The sequence below is a fragment of the Mauremys reevesii genome, unplaced genomic scaffold (assembly GCF_016161935.1).
Source record: "Mauremys reevesii isolate NIE-2019 unplaced genomic scaffold, ASM1616193v1 Contig2, whole genome shotgun sequence".
Classification (NCBI taxonomy): domain Eukaryota; kingdom Metazoa; phylum Chordata; order Testudines; family Geoemydidae; genus Mauremys; species Mauremys reevesii.
This window is the reverse complement of record NW_024100826.1, coordinates 3,427,311-3,445,912: the sequence shown is the minus strand read 5'-3', so window position 1 is coordinate 3,445,912 and position 18,602 is coordinate 3,427,311. Positions and strand designations below refer to the sequence as shown.

At 46.3% G+C, this 18,602-nt stretch overlaps 1 protein-coding gene across 2 annotated transcripts; it reads left to right on the top strand.

The window, feature by feature from the left end:
- The first annotated feature begins 259 nt into the window (after positions 1-259).
- On the top strand, positions 260-17,991 carry LOC120393414 (tubulin alpha-8 chain). 2 transcript variants are annotated; one of them, XM_039517923.1, is made up of 5 exons: positions 260-375; positions 10,645-10,867; positions 13,814-13,962; positions 15,666-16,346; positions 17,555-17,991. In XM_039517923.1, the coding sequence occupies exons 1-5, from the start codon at positions 373-375 to the stop codon at positions 17,846-17,848; spliced, it is 1,350 nt and encodes a 449-aa protein (XP_039373857.1). In that variant the 5' UTR covers positions 260-372; the 3' UTR covers positions 17,849-17,991. The 2 variants fall into 2 exon arrangements, with proteins under 2 accessions (XP_039373857.1, XP_039373858.1); XM_039517924.1 differs by lacking the exon at positions 260-375 and adding an exon at positions 12,124-12,185 and having other exon boundaries at positions 10,736-10,867.
- The last annotated feature ends 611 nt before the right edge of the window (positions 17,992-18,602 follow it).

Here is an 18,602-nt window from a genome sequence, read left to right as displayed (position 1 = left end):
GCCTCTAGCACAGATGGGGGAAGGGGCTCTGTGAGCAGCACCACCGCGCACACCGCCCCCAGCTCCTTGGCGGGAGCAGAGCTCAGGCCCGGCCTGGTACGAACGGCCCAGTGGCTGGCTCCGCCAGGCCTAAATTCATACTCGCTGTCCAATGGCAGGCGAGGGAGGGGCAGCTCCGCACTCGGTGCCCAATAGAGTTCCGGGGAGGAGAGGCGCGGTGCCAGCGCTGGCCAATGGGGAGCGAGGGGGCCATGGGGGCCGGGGGCTCCCTATATAATATGAGTCCCGCGGAGGCTGCTACTGCTTTTGTGGTGCAACTCAGACCCGTCGCGCGTCTGCCGCCACCGGAGGCCCCGCCCGTCAGCCGGAGACATGGTCAGGGGAGCGCGGGGGCGGCAGGGTTCTGCCGTGCGTGGCAGCGCCGCTGGGGCCGGGTCCTGGAGCTTGGCAGAGGTTCCCCAGGGTCCGGCGCTGCCACGCACGGCAGGGTCATGGCGCTATTGCCATGTGCGTGGCGCGGACCCGGGGCGCCTCGCGGGGCGCGGACCCGGGGCGCGTCTGGGTCGGGGACCGGGCTCCCTCTTCGCGGGGGGGCTGGCGCAAGTCAGCGATGCGCCGGGGGGAGGAAAAGCGCGTATGGAGGAGCGCGCAGTTCCTGGGCTGAGATTGAGCGCTTGGGGATGGAGTGGCTACGGGGCCCCGCACCGCGGGGCCTTGATCCTAGGGCTAGTACAAGGAGTATATGTGGGGAAGCTGATTTCTCCTCTTGGTAGCGCACCTTCCTGCCAGCATCACGCAGACGGAGCTTTCAATGGTGGCTGCATATGCTGAACCCTTCTCCTGTGCGAACTAACAAGGTTTCAAAGAAACCGTGGTTCAAAATGGTGGTTGCTTTCTACAGAACATGGCTGCCTCTCATCCACCCCTTCCTGATCCCCACTGCGGCATCTCACTACAGACAAGATGGTGAAGTGCTGGCTTATTAAAAAACTATAATTAATCTGCACAGATCTGATTGGGCTAGAGAGCATTTCAAATGATAATTACAGAACTGCCCTTCCCAGCAGTGTGCCACTGAAACTTTGGGTGACTTCTGAGGCTATATCTTCACTTTTACATAGAAATCTTTTCATGCTGAGTTGGCTTCAGCACTTTCCTGTAAGATTTCTTCAGAGAGCTTTCTGGCCTTTATTTCTGCCACAGCACATGCAGTGTAACAAAATGCAGCGTTACAAAAGTGTTTTGCTTAGGATACAGTTCTTCAAAAGGGCTTGACAAAGTCTAAGATGGCAATTTGGATGCTAGATTTTTAACCTTATGGATGTATTAGGGCTCATGTGTCTTAAGGGAACCTGTAAAACTCCAAGTTGATGATGATGATGATTTTTTCCTGATAGGCGTACTCGTGCTGTTAAAGTCTATTCTCAAGCTAGTTATAAAATGAATAGGCCTGAGTTAGACTTAAAAATAACTTGTACCAAGACTAAGAATTCAGGTACTGCAGTTTTATACAAATGTTTCAACTGTCTAGCCCATGCTGCTTTTATTCCAAATATGAGATCACTGAGGCTACTGCTCTTGAAAATGAATCTCACACTTTTCACTTCAGCAGATGCTTGAAGTTTGTTCCTTTACATGGATCGCATAATAACAGGCAGTGAAATCAATGGACAGTAGTGTCCTTGCTACAGGAATCTGCATTTTCCCCATTTAGTCCAAGTATGTATTTCTACAGACTAACCTGAGCACAGCTAGTACATTCAAGCATCAGTATGATAGGTGAGTCCTAGGAAGAAGAAAACTTTTCCAGTTCATTAAAATTCTGTGCTATAAAATGCATGTGCCTAGATGGAGTGCTTGGAAAATTGCTGTGCCACCTCAAGGATGAGTGTGAGGCAAATTCGGCCAAGAAGTTTCTGAGATACAAGTGCCCCCCAAAAGCAGTTCCTATAACACTGCATAGATTGAGAGCAAATTAAGGATGTTCCATGCAAATCTTAGTCCTAGACCGCCTGGCACTGATCTAGGTTCGAGCTTTCAGAAGTGCTCAACTCCTGTTTGGGTACCTAACTATGAGCTCACCTGAAAAATCTGGCCTCTTAATGTTGGCCGCTGAGCACTTCTGAGAATCTAGCCATGAGCGTCACAAATGAGAGCTGTTGGAAACTTGACCTGAGCTCTTGAAAATCCAGCCCAAAGGGTCCAGCTCCACAAATACACAAATAAAAAGTTATCTGGTTTATTTGATTTTTGTGGAGTGAGCAGTTCTTGGCCGAACAGTGCTTTGCAGGGACTTGGACTGGAAGATGGCTGTTGGCCATATATGCTATTTCTGACTTGTGACTTGATGTTTATCTTAAAGCTCCAGTACATGTGAGGCTCTTAGATTTTTCTTTTTAATGCATGGCAAGATGCTTGAGAATGTGACCCATGAAGGCTCAAACCAGAAGGCAAATGAACAGACACAAACTCTTACACAGTTTTAAAAATCATGAGTTTTTTGGGGCTGACGTGAAATATTTTCTTTTTGTGCTTGAGGTTGGCAGTACTGCACACGGTGTATGCTTGAAGGAATCCCAGCTGAGAGCAGGCTCATAGTGGAAGGCCGAATGAATGAGTACCTTATGCCTGTTGGTAGAGCTGCTCGTCTTGAACCCATGCAGGTCTCTTGATCTGCTGATGCCTGTTAATATTTCTGTGCACTTTGCTGGTCTTATTAGTTTGCAGCTAAAATGAGAGGTTGCACAAGGTCAGAACAGGCAGAGCTGGGATTCAGACTTAAGTCTGTGTCTTAAAGACTTGGTCTGCCCTACCATCCCTTGGGGCGGGAGGTATGGCTCAGTGGTTTGAGCATTGGCCTGCTAAACCCAGGGTTGTGAGTTCAATCCTTGAGGGGGCCACTTAGGGATCTGGGGCAAAAATCAGTACTTGGTCCTGCTAGTGAAGGTGGGGGGCTGGACTCGATGACCTTTCGAGGTCCCTTCCAGTTCTAGGAGATAGGTATAGCTCCTATTATTTCCTGCTTTGAGCAGGGGGTTGGACTAGATGACCTCCTGAGATCCTGTCCAACCCTGAGATTCTATGATTCTATTCTATTCTACAGAGTTAGGTTGATGTAAGGCAGCCTACATCAATTTAAGTCTGTCTACACTACAGCATTGACCATTGTAAGTCACCCATTATGCCGACCTAATAACACCACCTCCACAAAGAGGTGTAGTGCTTAGGTCAATGTAGTTAGACACAGTGTCAGCCTATATAGACACTGTTACTTACATTGTCTTTTGGCTGTGAGCCTGGAGCGGGGAGGGAGGGCTCCAGCTGTCAGTGTCCCACAATATCCCATAGAGTTACGTTGGTGGAAGTGCTCCTGGGGAGGATGCACACCGCCAACAGAGATGAACACAGTAAGTAGTCTTAATTTTGTAGTGTAGACAAGGCCATGGAGTGTCAGTGCAATGGCTGTGTGTGAAGCAGGGACTGCAGAAGGAATAAAAGATGGTGCTGTGGAGAAGGGAATGAGCTAGGGACCAGGAATTTTAAGCTCTACTGATCCCTGTGCAATTTTTTGTTTTCCCCTCTGTCTGGGGTTTGAGCAGAGAACCCTTTTCAATGGGTAGGAGGTATTGGAGGACAGATGGTTCTGTGGTTAATGCACTGGCTTAGGACTCAGGAAACCTGGGTTCTATTTTTGCCTCCCTGTATAGCCTCGTCCGATTTGCTTAATCTTTGTGCCTTAGTGTTCTCATCTGTAGGCTATTTTGGCTTTTCAGGGCCTGATTGACCTATATTGCCTTGTTCAGAGTTCAGGAGGTAATGTTTGGTGCTGGGTTGTCACACTTGCACTCTATGCTTTGGGAGGGCACCTGGGGGAGACTGAGCTGATCTAGGGGCCAGTGCCGTTCTATTTTGACACCATCTGTGAACCTTATGAATGGCAGGGGAAATGGGAACCATGCAATTCTCCCTGCCATAAGGACCCTTCTGAGGCATGCACACATTGTTCAGATGAGAGAAGGGGAGCTAAAAACCAACTGGTTTGGTGAATGGCCCAGACACATACTGCTGAGGGTGGGGAGCAGAGAATGGTGATCTTCCCAGAGCACACCCCAGGCATGGTCCTCCTCAGGATTGCAGGTGTCAAACTCTTGAGCTCAGTCCCCAGTGTTTGGGAAAGGGTCATGAAGCTCCCTTTGTCGTCTGCTCCTGGAAGGAAGAGGAGACCCTGCACTAAGCCTTGATTTGGGGATAGCCCTTCTTACTGAGTGCTGCGGAGTAATAGCACCCCTTCTTCCCACCATCCCTTCAACTGTCCCACTTTCTCAAAAAAACAAGAATTGATGAGGATTTTTGCAGGTGAATCAACATGGAGTTATGGTTGCCAGGGCTCAACACTATCCTGTGTTCCTTGTGCCTTTTCTGGAATGGGAGAGTTTAATTCTGAAATACAAACACAGAAAAATGAGGAAATGCATGCTTAACTCAATATGTCCAAGAAAAAGTCTTAAGTAATAGAAATGATTACAGTAAAGGGGTAGCAGTTCTTATAAGAAATGCCAATGTTAAGCATGGAATTGCTTGGTAAGGTTCTGATTGTAGAAGGACCACCTAAGGTGATACTGGCTGTGTGGGGAAGTAGGTAGCAGTGTAGTCTTGTGGATAGGGCCCTGGACTGGGACTCAGACCCTTGGTTCTATTCTGAACTCTGCTACTAGTTTGGGTGACCTTGAGAAAGTCACTTCACTCTATGCCAATGGTTACCAATCGGGGAAAATGGGAGTAATGATACTGACCTCTCTGTAAAGTGTTTTCGTCTGTGGATACAAAGATATTCATCCCCATGGGGATGGTACTAGGCACTAGGAACTCAAAATATAACAGCACCTTACCTTTCCTTAACCAAAGCTGTCATTGTCTCTGCCTATTGCAACTCTAGTCAGTCCTCCTATTCGGTACACTCCAGTGAGCCTCATTGTTCTCTGTTCATTGTTCTCTGACCACTAATCTGGGGAGTCCTTGATGCTGGCTAGAACAGACTGAGGGAGGAGTAAGATACAGTCATCTCCATAGGTGGATGCCTTAAAGCTGAGATGAAAGGCAGCAGAATTAAGGTTATGTGGGAACTGTCATCTTGATTTTCCAACACTTGCTTGTTTCTGGAGGAGCATGAGGAGAACGGAGGAGCACTGAGTACCACAGCCATAACTCTACATAATGAAGCTGTGGGTGTGAATATTAAAACAGAGGTTTGTGATGGGTACCTAATAGTAGGACACTGCCAAGTCCATATTTAAGCACCTCAGTAAGTGGCCTGATTTCACGTTCTAAAGTGCTGAGGATCCAGCAGATTGAGGCCACTTATTTTGGTGCCTGAGGCCTTGTCAACAAAACTCTGCAGTGTAGATGCAAGTTATGTCAACATACAGCCACCACTTTAATTAAATCACAGTTTCATTTCCATGCTGTTCCTTGTGTCAGCAGATCACATCCACACTATCAGCTCTTGCATCAACACAGAAGTACATTGTGGGTAGCTATCCCACTGTGCACCTGGCCACAGGGTGCTTTGGGAAGGGTTTGCAGTGCCTCATGGGTAGGGCTCTACCAAATTCATAGTCCATTTTGGTCAGTTTCACAGTCATATGATTTTTAAAATTGTAAATTTCATGATTTCTGATATTTAAATTTGAAATTTCAGAGTGTTGTAACTGTAGAGGTCCTGGCCCAAAAGGGGACTGTAGAGGGGTTGCAAGATTATTGTAGGGGGGTTGTGGTATTGCCACCCTTACTTCTGCACTGCTGCTGGTGGCAACGCTGCCTTCAGAGCTGGGGGGCCAGAGAGTTGCAGCTACTGGCCAGGAGCCCAGCTCCAAAAGCAGCACTGCTGCTAGCAGCAGCACAGAAGTAAGGATGGCATGGTATGGTATTGCCACCCTTACTTCTGCGCTGCTGCCTTCAGAGCTGGGCCATTGGCCAGCAGCGACTGCTTTCTGGCCACCCAGCTCTGAAGGGAGCACAAAAGTAAAGGTGGCAATACAATAACCGCCCCCTACAATAATCTTGCATCCCCTGCCCCTGCAGCCCTCTTTTGGGTCAGGATCCCAGTTTGAAAAATGCTGGTCTCCACTGTGAAATCTGTACAGTATAGGGTAAAAGTACACACACGACTAGATTTCAGTGGTCCATGATGCATTTTTCATGGCTGTGAATTTGGTAGGGCCCTACACATGGGACAGGCACAGCATCACATGATGCAGGTTTCTCAATCCCATCATTCCATCCTACTAGGGATCCTATTAGGATTCCAGATGCTTTTCAGCTGAAGATGGGGGGTGGGAGGGGAGAGTGTGTGTGGGAGAGACAGCAACAGTGTGTCTTTGGGGGAGTGAGAGAGTGTATAGGGTGGGAGGGAGTGTGTTGTCATGCTGTCTCTAAGTTCAGAGAGCAGCCAGAAGCCACCATTTTTCTTCAAGTGCTTGCTCATGTCCATTCCATATTAGGTGTGTGTGCTTACCACATGCACCAGTGATGGAAGTTTTTTCCTCAGCAGCATCAGTAGGGGACCAGCTCTGGCACCTTCTGGAGTAGTGCCCACATGGCATGGTATAAAGGGTGCTGCCAGCTTCCCCCCCCCCCCAACCCCCTCACTTCCTTTTTGCCGCCAGTGACAGTGCTGGAACCTCTGCTGCTTCAGCTAGCATTGATTCCTTCTCTGTTGCGAACTTTGAAATTCTGTAAAATAGTTACAGAATATACGTAGTTAGTAGTTTTCTTAGTTACCCATAGTAGTAGTTCTCAAACTCTTTTGTTAGTCCTGAACGGGACCCGGTTGGAGGTCAGGCATGCCCCAGGCTTTAAGCTGGGATGGGCAAACTTTTTGGTCTGAGGGCCACATCTGGGTGTGGAAAGTGTATGGCAGGCCATGAATGAAGAGCTGGGATGGCAACATGTTGGTTTTTTTAATTTTAAATCAGAAGAGACACTGTGCCGGGGCGTAGCCATGGGTGGGCCTTGGTGGGCCATGACCCCCCACTTATCATCCAGGGCAGGCCAACCCCATCACTTGCCTGACTCTGCTACCCAGAGCTCCAAGCAGTCCAGCTGGCATGCAGAGTCTTCCTGCCGTACCTGTTGGGCAAGGTGGAAAGAGTCCTGACAGACAACACAGCCTCGATGGTCTACATCAACAGGCAAGGTGGAGCGTGCTCGTTGACTCTCTGTCAAGAGGCAGTCCGTCTATGGGACTTCTGCATCAGTCACAAAATCCACCTAGAAGCTTGCCACCTTCCCAGTGTCAAGAATATGCTGGCAGACCAGCTCAGCAGATACTTCTCCTCTCACCATGAGTGGTCGTTCCATTCAGAGGTAGCATGCATGATCTTTCAAAGGTGGGGAACTCCCCAAGTGGATTTGTTCGCTACCAGACAGAACAGGAAATGCCACTGGTTGTGCTCTCAGCAAGATCTCCTCTCCCATGCCTTCCTCCTGTCATGGTCAGGGAGCCTGATGTACACGTTCTATCCAATTCCACTCATCAGCAAGACCTGGCCAAGATCAAGAGAGACAAAGTGCAGATTGTTGTGATCGCCCTGGTGTGGCCTCACCAACATTGGTTCGGCATGCTCATGGGCTCGTCAGCGGCCCCTGCCCAGCCGCCCGGACTTGCTATCACAGGACCATGGCCGGCTCCTACCCCCCATCTCGAGCCCCTCCAGCTCTCAGTATGGATGCTGCATGGCTGAACCTGGAGGAACGGACTTGTTCGGAAGGAGTCTAACAGGCCCTCCTGGGGAGTAGGAAGACCTTAACCAGACTGACGTACCTGGCCAAATGGACAAGGGTTTCCCGCTGGGCGTCCAAGCATGGCATCTGTCCCTCCATGAGAGTTCATCTAGCGGCCATTCTGCTTTTCACCTGATCTAAGGACAGATGGTGTTTTTCCCCACGACATGACAGTCAGATTCTTGAGAGCTCGACTGTCCTGCAGTGGGATCTTAACTTGGTCCTCTCTAGGCTCACCAGCCCATCCTGTGAGCCACTGGGTTCCTGCTCCCTTTCCCACCTGTCATGGAAGGTCACGTTTCTGGTGGCAGTGATGTCAGCAAGACAGGTCTCTGAAATTAATGTCTTGATCTCAGAACCTCTGTACACGGTCTTCTACAAAGATAAGTTTCAGTTGCAGCCCCACCCGGTCTTCCTACCAAAGGTGATCTCCACCTTCCATATGACCAGGACATCTTCCTTGTCCTGTCCCAAACCGCACAAGACCAGTGAGGAGAGGCATCTTCACACCCTGCACATCTGGAGAGCTTTGGCTTTCTACTTAGAATGTACCAAGCCTTTCCGAATATCGACCTAACTCTTCATTGCTACAGTGGATCGGATGAAAGGTCACCCGGTGTCCTTGCAGAGGATTTTGAATTGGATCACCTCATGCATAAGGACCTGTTACAACCTGGCGTGGGTTCTGCCACCACCGATTGTCAGAGCCCATTTGTCGGGAGCTCAGGCATCTTCAGCGGTCTTCTTGGCACGCATCCTTATCCAGGACATTTGTAGAGCTGCAACGTGGTCCTCTGTTCACATGTTTACCGCTCGTTGTGTCATCACTCAGCAGGCCAGAGGTGACGCTGGGTTTGGCAGAGCTGTGTTGCAACCTACATGTCCATGAACGACGCCCCTCCAGGGGTACTGCTGTGGAGTCACCTAATACGGAATGGACATGAGCAAGCACTCGAAGAGTTACCTTTTCTGTAACTGGTGTTCTTACGGTACGTCTTCACTACCCGCCGGATCGGCGGGTAGCAATCGATTTCTCGGAGTTTGATATATCGCGTCTCATCTAGACGCGATATATATCGAACCCCGAACGCGCTCCTGTCGACTCCGGAACTCCACCGGAGTGAGTGGTGGTAGCGGAGTCGACGGGGGAGCCGCGGACGTCGATCCCGCGCTGTGAGGATGGGTAAGTAATTCGAGCTAAGGTACTTTGACTTCAGCTACGCTATTCACGTAGCTGAAGTTGCATACCTTAGATCGACCGCCCCTGCCTAGTGTAGACCAGACTGTAGAGATTGTGTTGCTCATGTCCATTCCACAACCCACCCTCCTTCCCCACTGTTGGGGGTTTCCGGTGAGAAGGAACTGGGCGGGTGGGGGCGCCCCTTGTAATGTGCCATATAGGCATCATTCTAGAGGGCACCAGAGCCAGTCCCCTATGGATACTGCTGAGGGAGAAACTTCTGGCACAGTGCATGTGGCGAGCATGCACACTGAATATGAAATAGAGATGAGCAACACATCTCAAAGAACAGCAGTTATGGTAAAGATAACTGTCTTGGCAGCATAAATCTAGGCACCTATGTTTGAATCTTAGCCTTTGTTTTTAGCCCTCGGCTGGAAAGCACTTTAGTAGACTACAGAAATGGACAGAGTTGGGCCACTAAGACACTGGTGTTTCAATTGCAGCTTTGTTATTGACTTGTGTAGCTGAGATCAGATTGCTGAACCTCTGCCTCAACTTACCCATCTAATAAATCTCTGCCTACTTTTCAGGGGGTGTGGCAAGGATTGGTTTGTACAAGCAGGCCTGTTGAATGTGGACAGTCAAGCCATATGTTTACGTATTAAAAAGCCCACTGAAAAGTTGGGGGGGGGGGTTGTTGGTAATTTGGGGTAGAATCGGTATTCTGTGAGTTTAATAGTGGTGTTGGCACTTTGATACTGGCTTCTGACCAGCTACACTTAGCTAGGAACAGTCCGAGTGTTGAACAGTTGAGTTGGCTGGTGGGGGTGCAGCAGAACTTTGCTCAGAGAGTGGTAGGAAATCTTTCAGTGCTGACTAGGAAAAGAAAATAATCCTACTTACACTAAGGTATACACGCAAAGCAGTGTATGCACCTATAGCTTTGTGTAAGAACCTAAAGTTCCATATTTTTTTATGAATTCAACACTAGGGGGAATCATTTTACAAACAATTACTTTCCTTGCAGGATGCACAACTTAAACTTGTTCAGAGTGTACCCTAAATGAAATGGTGAAGGGGTGATGGTTAGGATCTGTTTTATGTACTTTTAAGACTAATGGGATAGGGAAGGCATTATATAATTTTTGGCCTTATATATACAAATTTAAAAGGGAAAAAATGAAATAGCCTCAGTTTCCTTAAAATATTGTGCTCCCTCTGGTGGTGGTGCTGCACCTGATAACTTCTGGAGCTGGGTTGGCACGGATAATACTAATGACACACAGGCTGGTGCTGGCCAATTAACCTTCTAATTACACTCAAAATGGAAAAATCAATATTTCTCAAATAGGGAGAGGACAGAATTTGCTGGGGAAGGAGGTGAAACTTTTACATTTAGGTCTCTGAGAGGACATGAAGAATGAGCCTATAAAATGTTACTTGACAATGTCCAAAGGGTTTTTCTAGATGAAAATAGATGACTGAAGGAAGGGTTTGTGTTAAGTTATCTGTTCCAGTTGTCACTAACCCTAATACAATGAGGCCAATGTTATGGGTGCAGTTTTAATAATTCTGCAGTATGGTAGTTCCAAGCAGTCTATGCTGGGTATTTTGCTAGTCAAGAAAGCCACTGTTCCTGCCAGAAACCTTAATTTTCTTCTTTTTTTTCCTCTGTACAGCGTGAGTGCATCTCAGTCCACGTTGGCCAAGCTGGTGTGCAGATTGGCAATGCATGCTGGGAACTCTACTGCCTGGAGCATGGCATTCAGCCCAATGGCACCATGCCAAGTGACAAAACAATTGGTGGTGGTGATGATTCATTTAATACCTTCTTCAGCGAGACTGGTGCAGGAAAGCATGTCCCCCGTGCTGTGTTTGTGGATCTGGAACCTGCAGTGATAGGTAAATACAGTCAGCAGTGTTGTATTAATTTGTAAGAGAGATGCCATGGGAACTGGCACAACTGACAGGCTGGAATGTTGGTCTGAGGGTCCCATTTCCCATCTTTCTGTTCTGATGCCTTAAATATTCTAAATGCTTTAAATTCTCTCTGTACAAAGCTTACCCCAAGTATGTAATTATTACTCTTCTGCCAAGCAATGCATAAGATTTTCGGCTTTTTCATTGTCTCTAGACAAGGCACTTTAATGTCTCTTTTTTTTTTTTTTTAAATTGAACACTTTTAACCTATGAAACAATATGTCAGCAAAGTATCTATAGGCACCAGCAGGGTTTTTTGATTTACTGGGTACTATACATCCTGAGAGTTCTTTAAGCACCTTGCTATTGTGCATTAAAAATATTCTATATGCTCCAAGGCTTTGCATTTTATTTTCTTATAACAGTAACCACACTTGTGGAAACCAACAGGGCTGAGTTGACTACTTATGATACTTGCTAGTGTCTCACTTCTGCAATTCTTTCTCAATCCCCTTTCCTCCGCTGTCAGCATCCTCCTTTTAGCTCAGCTGGCATCTTCCAGCTACTGTTCCCTCTTGACTTCTTCCAGCCTGTTTATAAAATTACTTATGCACTTTGTCACTGCCCTAGGCCCACCCCCCTTTTTGCTGTCTTCCTGTTTTTCACTTTCACTCTTCAGTCCATGGTTCTTGTACATGCCTTGCAGTGCTAATGCAAAAAAGTCTGGCAAAGATGTGCTTTAAACCAGTGCATTCTAGAACTTCACAGATATCTCTTAGCAGGTCCATTTCATTTGGTGCCTCTGGTTTTGTTTTTTTTTTTTCTCCTTTTTTTGAAAAAATAGTTTTCCCTTAAAGAGCAGCTTACTAGGTTACAAATCCTGTTGGGTAAATCGTTATACTGATCTGCACCAATAAGTAAGGGAATTCTCTTCAAATCTCATGCTGCTTTGTCAGGGTTTTGTTTGTTTGGTTTTTTTAGGCTTAACTTTTGGGTTAAAAGCAGAATATATGCAAAAACAGCAGACAACTTCATCTAGAGTTAATTATAAAACCCAATATTACTTTCTGCCTGGTTTTAATTAAACTCTGGTATCTCATTACCATACATTTTAGAGTTGCTAAAGCCAAATGGGATAGGAAGTCCTGTGCTGAACGTAGCCTGCACTTTGTGGTTTGGCAGAAGGAGAGTTTTATGTCAGTAAACCATGAGTTCAGATTTCTTTTTCTCTTTTCCAGATGATGGCTTCCAAAGGAAGCTTTTTAGTCCTTGGCTAGTGAGATTGGCACGATGTTCTCAGGTAGGCGCACACACAGGACCTCCTGACATGTAGGACTGAACAGCAACTAGGACAATCCAGTTCTTCAAGTGTTAGGCTGGATAAATATTCCACAGTTGGTGATTGCTCATTCAGTGCGCTCACATCGCAGAATTTTCTAGCCAGCAGTGTCTTTTGGGGAAGTCCAAGTGTTCTTCCTCATGTGCTTGCAAGGGTATAAAGGGTTTGAACCAGTCTGCAACACCCAATTTCTTCTCAGTGACCTGTGGTACGTGAAGAGATCGTCACCAACAGTATTTAACTTCCATTTCAGCATTGTAGTTACATAGTCAGTTTGGTTAGGTCTATGGGATGCTGTGGGGGGGGCGGGGGCCGTAGCAAAGGAGATCTTCCCCCAAGGTTGCCGATGGTCAGCCATGCCAGCTGGTACCGTAGGAAGTCCCTAGGTTTTAACTGCCCATCCTGCAAAGTAGTTATCCCTGTGAGTATCTCTCAGTTGCACCAACCTGCTTTGACATTGACCAGGCAGCAGATTTGACTCTGCCTGAGGACAGCATACCATTCATTATAGGATCATTGCCTTCCCTTCCTTTTGGCAACCATCAGGCTCATTTCCATCAACCCTGGACCATCACCTCAGTGTTGGGTATGGGAGGTGGTCCAAAGAAGCTATGCCATTCCGTTCCTATCCTCTCCCTATCCCTCCTTAGGGACCCCTTCCAAAGAGCCTACTTAGACAGAAATGCAGCCCCTTTTTGCAGTGGGCACTATAGAGGAGGTACTTCCTCAGTAGAGAGGAGAGAAGTTCTATTTAAGGTACTTCTTCATCCCCAAGAAGACAGAGAGCCTCAGACAAATACCAACCTCAAGTGCCTGAACACATGTCAAGAAATGAAAGTTCAGGATAGTCTCCCTCACATCAATCATCCCATCCCTATATCAGGAGAACTCTTGACCTCAGGGATATGTACTTTCACATCATGATATGTCTGGTGCACCAGCATTTCCCAAGGTTTGTGTTGCACAGCAATCACTACCACTACCAAGTTTTGCCTTTTGGGCTCTCAGTGGTGCTGCACATGTTTATTAAGTGCCTTGCAGGGGTGGCCTACCTTGGAAGGACAGATGGCCAGATGTTCTCATGCTTAAGCAAGTGGCTGGTCATGGCCACTAAATCTCAGGTCTGGGTCAACATCCTGTCTGTTCTCCAGCTGTTTGCACATCTAGGCCTGCTAGTGAATGAGAATAAATCCCCATTAACACCTGTGTGGCACATAAAATTCATTGGGACCATATAGCTTCTGCATGGAGTAATTGCCTAACTACCACTTGACAGGTTCTGGATGGTGCATGATCTCTAGCCCCACCTATAGTCCCAAACCCTGATGTACATAAGATCATGCCTTCAGCTGCTGGGTTTTATGGCAGCACCTACATTCTTTGCCCTGCACACAAGACTCTCAGCTTCCAGAGACTTTAGGCATGTGTGACAATGCGGTTCTGGCGGGACCCAACTGAGTGTGCCAATTCAGGACCAATTGCTCAAACAGGGCAGTCACATGCCTTATTTTAGGCATGTGAGCTTGAAAACTTTTTGTCTAAACCAAAATTAACTTACTGTAAACTCATGCACAATATTCCCTTTCCAGACGAAGTACGAAATGGGACATACAAGCAGCTTTTCCACCCTGAACAACTGATCTCTGGCAAGGAGGATGCTGCTAATAATTATGCTCGAGGTCATTACACTGTTGGGAAAGAGATAATTGACCTTGTTCTGGAGCGTATCAGGAAGCTGGTAAGTTCCAGTTTTTCTGCACTGAAGATTGTACCTTTTTAAAGAGCTTTCTACATCATGGTTTGGAAATTAATCTAGTTAAGTGCTCAGATGTGTGGGGGCTCAGAATTCAGCTCTGTAGTCTGTTGGGTCATATATAGATGAAAAAGCTATGGAGGTCTCCAGCAGCTGTAAAATTCTGCCATTCTCTTCAGTCATGTGAAAATGGACTACTCCAATCAGAGGAAAATCTAAGATTCCCTTGTGACTGTCTTCTTGGACTGCAATTGAACCAGCACCCTCAACTTGCCTAAAAGGCATGTTTATATCAAACCAAAAAGTTTGTTTCAAGTTTGTCTGACAAATTCACAAAGGCCAAGGCTGAGGCCTATCCACATAGCACCCTGGTTTGCACTATTATCAATGAGAAGGACCAGTCCTCAGCTGCAGCCACTGCAGCGTTTTAGCCTCCACACCTGAATGCTTGCTTTTGTGGGCTGAAGTCTGATCTTCATGTTCCAATGTGTTTCCTTCAACTTCATTGTTTTGTTAATTTTTTTTCTTATGACCAAAGATACAAGGTGGGAGAGAAACTGTGACCATGCTGTGAGGTCTCAGGTTCCCTCAGTCTACACACCATGTGGTGAAGTAGCTGAGGTGAAGTCCAAGTTTATTTTCTAGCTTCTTTTAGGGGTAGTTAGTATGTGCTTTGCATAGTCTGTATTATGGATACAGACTGCTTTTGCCAGTGCATAGAATTTCCTTCTGGTTTGGTAATATGCCATATGTGGTGAAAGTCTCTCCCTACAGTAGCCCAGCTGCTTTTTGAGCCCCTGGAGTCCTTGCTCTAAATATTCAATCTAAATTAGGGATGAAGTGCCAGGGAAGTCTTTCTAAACAAGTCTGTGAGAGTGCACACAAAAGACTAGATCAATAAATTGTCTTGTTCCCTTTTTTTCTCTTGCAAACTGTCAACACTTGTGAGTTGGTCCCGGGAGTTACTGCTGAGCAGTATGTGACACCACACCCTTGAGGTGAAAGTGCAGTGTTAATCTTTAACAGCTCAGGGAAAGATCTGAACTAGAGCTTCCTTGAATAGTCCAATATGTTGCAATTCACCGCACTGGATTCAACAACCTTCTTAAGACATTTTCTGGGAATATGCAGGGCTTAAATCACACTGCAACTTAGGCTAGTAGTCAGTTCTAGATCTTCTCCAGAACATCAAATACATTTGTTTATAAATTGTAAATATAAAAGTGGATTGATTTTTTTTGGCTGATTCTAGACACTGCTGGCATGCAGGGTGAATGGCTATTTGCTTAAATGACACTAAGAAGCTGACAAATCCAGCTGTATCTCTCACTGAGATGAAAAAGGGCGTAAATGGGTCTTGGGAAATATGGTGCCACTAAAGTGGAGTGAGGTAGATCTGTACTACGAGGACTCTCAGTAAATGGACGTCCACAAATACTATAAGCAGGTTTGTCTGGTTTTGGCTTCTGGGGAGGATGATTGTCCTGATTAATACCCTGATGGATCAATAATTTTTTTATTCCCCCCCTCCCCACCCCCACCCCCAGAGCTTGAAGGGTTTTCACCCATCTTTGAATTCATAAGAGCTGAGCAGATGTGTGAGCTCCTTGGAAAGAGTGTGTGTGTGTGTGTGTTGTATTCTAAATGTTCAGACTTTTCTATTGTAAAATATTTTTTCTTTCTTTCAGGCTGACCAGTGCACTGGTCTGCAGGGCTTTCTGATATTCCACAGTTTTGGGGGAGGCACTGGCTCAGGCTTTACTTCACTGCTGATGGAGCGCCTCTCAGTCGACTATGGAAAAAAATCCAAGTTAGAATTTGCAATCTATCCTGCACCCCAAGTCTCCACAGCAGTTGTTGAGCCATACAACTCCATTTTGACTACCCACACCACTCTGGAGCATTCCGACTGTGCCTTTATGGTTGATAATGAGGCCATCTACGACATTTGCCGTAGGAACCTGGACATTGAACGCCCTACCTACACCAACCTCAATCGCCTCATTGGTCAGATAGTATCTTCCATTACTGCCTCCCTCCGATTTGATGGTGCCTTAAATGTGGATCTGACCGAATTTCAGACTAATCTGGTGCCTTACCCCCGTATTCACTTCCCATTGGTAACCTACTCCCCAATTATTTCAGCAGAGAAAGCCTACCATGAGCAGCTCTCTGTGTCTGAGATCACCAATGCTTGCTTTGAGCCATCCAATCAGATGGTGAAGTGTGATCCTCGCCATGGCAAGTATATGGCCTGTTGTATGTTGTACCGTGGTGATGTTGTTCCCAAGGATGTCAATGCTGCTATTGCTGCTATCAAAACCAAGCGCACAATCCAATTTGTTGACTGGTGTCCTACTGGTTTTAAGGCAAGTCTCTTAATAGCTGCTAAATAATTATGCAATGGCTTTTTACTCCCTTGTTGTATATCAATGGCTTATTGAAATATATTCTTAAAGCTGCCGTGTAGGTATCTAGTGGGCTTTATAAATATCTTAGGGGTAAGAGCTTGCAGTTGTTTGTGTGCAGAGCTCTTTAGACAGTTATATGAAGTAAAATTTATGATCTGGAGGATGGCATGGATTGCACCCTCAGCAACTTTGCAGATGACACTAAACTGGGAGGAGTGGTAGATACGCTGGAGGATAGGGATAGGATACAGAAGGCCATAGACAAATTGGAGGATTGGGCCTTGTTGAACCTGATGAGGTTCAACAAGGACAAATGCAGAGTCCTGCACTTAGGAAGGAACAATCCCATGCACTGCTACAGACTAGGAACGGAAAGGCTAGGCAACAGTTCTGCAGAAAAGCACCTAGGTGTTACGGTGGACGAGAAGCTGGATGAGAGTCAGTGTGCCCTTGTTGCCAAGAAGGCTAATGGCATTTTGGGCTGTATAAGTAGGGGCATTGCCAACAGATCGAGGGACGTGATCATTTCCCTTCATTCGGCACTGGTGAGGCCTCATCTGGAGTACTGTATCCAGTTTTGGGCCCCGTACTACAAGAAGGATGTGGAAAATTGGAAAGAGTTCAGCGGAGGGCAACTAAATGATTAGGGGGCTGGAGCACATGACTTGTGAGGAGAGGCTGAGGGAACTGGGATGATTTAGTCTGCAGAAGAGAAGAATGAGGGGGGATTTTATAGCTGCTTTCAACTACCTGAAAGCAGGTTCCAAAGAGGATGGATCTAGACTGTTCTCAGTGGTACCAGATGATAGAACAAGGAGTAATGGTCTCAAGTTACAGTGGGGGAGGTTTAGGTTCTATATTAGGAAAAACTTTTTCTCTAGGAGGGTGGTGAAGCACTGGAATGAGTTACCTAGGGAGGTAGCGGAATCTCCCTCCTTAAAGCGTTCTTTAAGGTCAGGCTTGACAAAGCCCTTGCTGGGATGATTTAGTTGGGGATTGGTCCTGCTTTGAGCAGGGGGTTGGACTAGATGACCTCCTGAGGTCCCTTCCAACCCTGAGATTCTATGATTAAAATTAATGTCTTGCTTTTTACTATGTGGTCAGTAACTAATCACAGCCATCACCAAACCCTACAGGAAAACTTTGTGTGTTCTCCTCTTTTCCAGGTTGGTATAAATTATCAGCCCCCAACCGTTGTTCCTGGTGGTGATCTAGCCAAAGTTCAGCGTGCAGTCTGCATGCTCAGCAACACCACAGCCATTGCTGAAGCATGGGCCCGTCTGGACCACAAGTTTGACTTGATGTACGCCAAACGTGCCTTTGTTCACTGGTATGTGGGAGAAGGTATGGAGGAAGGAGAATTCTCAGAGGCTCGGGAAGACTTGGCTGCACTTGAGAAGGATTATGAAGAAGTGGGCACAGACTCAATTGATGGAGAGGATGAAGGCGAGGAATATTAAATTTCACAGAAGCAAAATGCTAAGTTTTCCCATTTTACTACTTTTTCCTCAGTGTAAATGGGAAACCTCTCATGAATGTAAATCCATTGATTTTTAGTATTCCATACCAAACTGCTTAGAATAAACCTTTTTAATCAGGACCATTTGCTATCCTTTAACTTTGCAACAACTGACTCATTCCACCATGTATAAATGAATAGCCAAAAGTTCTAAATATTAATATCTGTATCTGAGTGACGAGCAAGTTTTAATTATGAAAATGACAGTCTAAGTGCCTTATACAATTTACCAGAGCAACTTTCATTCCTTCGTTAGAAATGGTGCCAGTTCAGGGGCAAATGGCCCATATTTGCCTTTTGTACATTTCCATTCATATTCTCTAAGATGAAACTTCACAGTGAAAAACCACATAGACTGGAGCTTTATAGCTTACAGAATAGTCTCTTAATGAAACCGTATAGGAGCACCCTACCAAATTCACGGCCATGAAAAATGTGTCATGGACTGTGAAATCTGGTGGTGTGTTTTTTTTTTTTCCCTATACTATGTAGATCAGGGGTTCTCAAACTGGGGGTCGGGACCCCTCAGAGGGTCACAAGGTTATTACATGGGGGGGTCACAAGCTGTCAGCCTCCATCCCAAACCCTGCTTTACCTCCAGCATTTATAATGGAGTTATAAATTAAAAACTATTTTTTATATATTTAAGGGGTGGGGGTCGCACTCAGAGGCTTACTATGTGAAAGGGGTCATCA

Bases quoted from the DNA above. Each gene is read 5' to 3' on its own strand.
- LOC120393414 (XM_039517923.1), top strand. The intron at 10,868-13,813 runs GTAAATACAGTC...TTCCCTTTCCAG, and splicing joins TCTGGAACCTGCAGTGATAG to ACGAAGTACGAAATGGGACA. The intron at 16,347-17,554 runs GCAAGTCTCTTA...CCTCTTTTCCAG, and splicing joins GGTGTCCTACTGGTTTTAAG to GTTGGTATAAATTATCAGCC.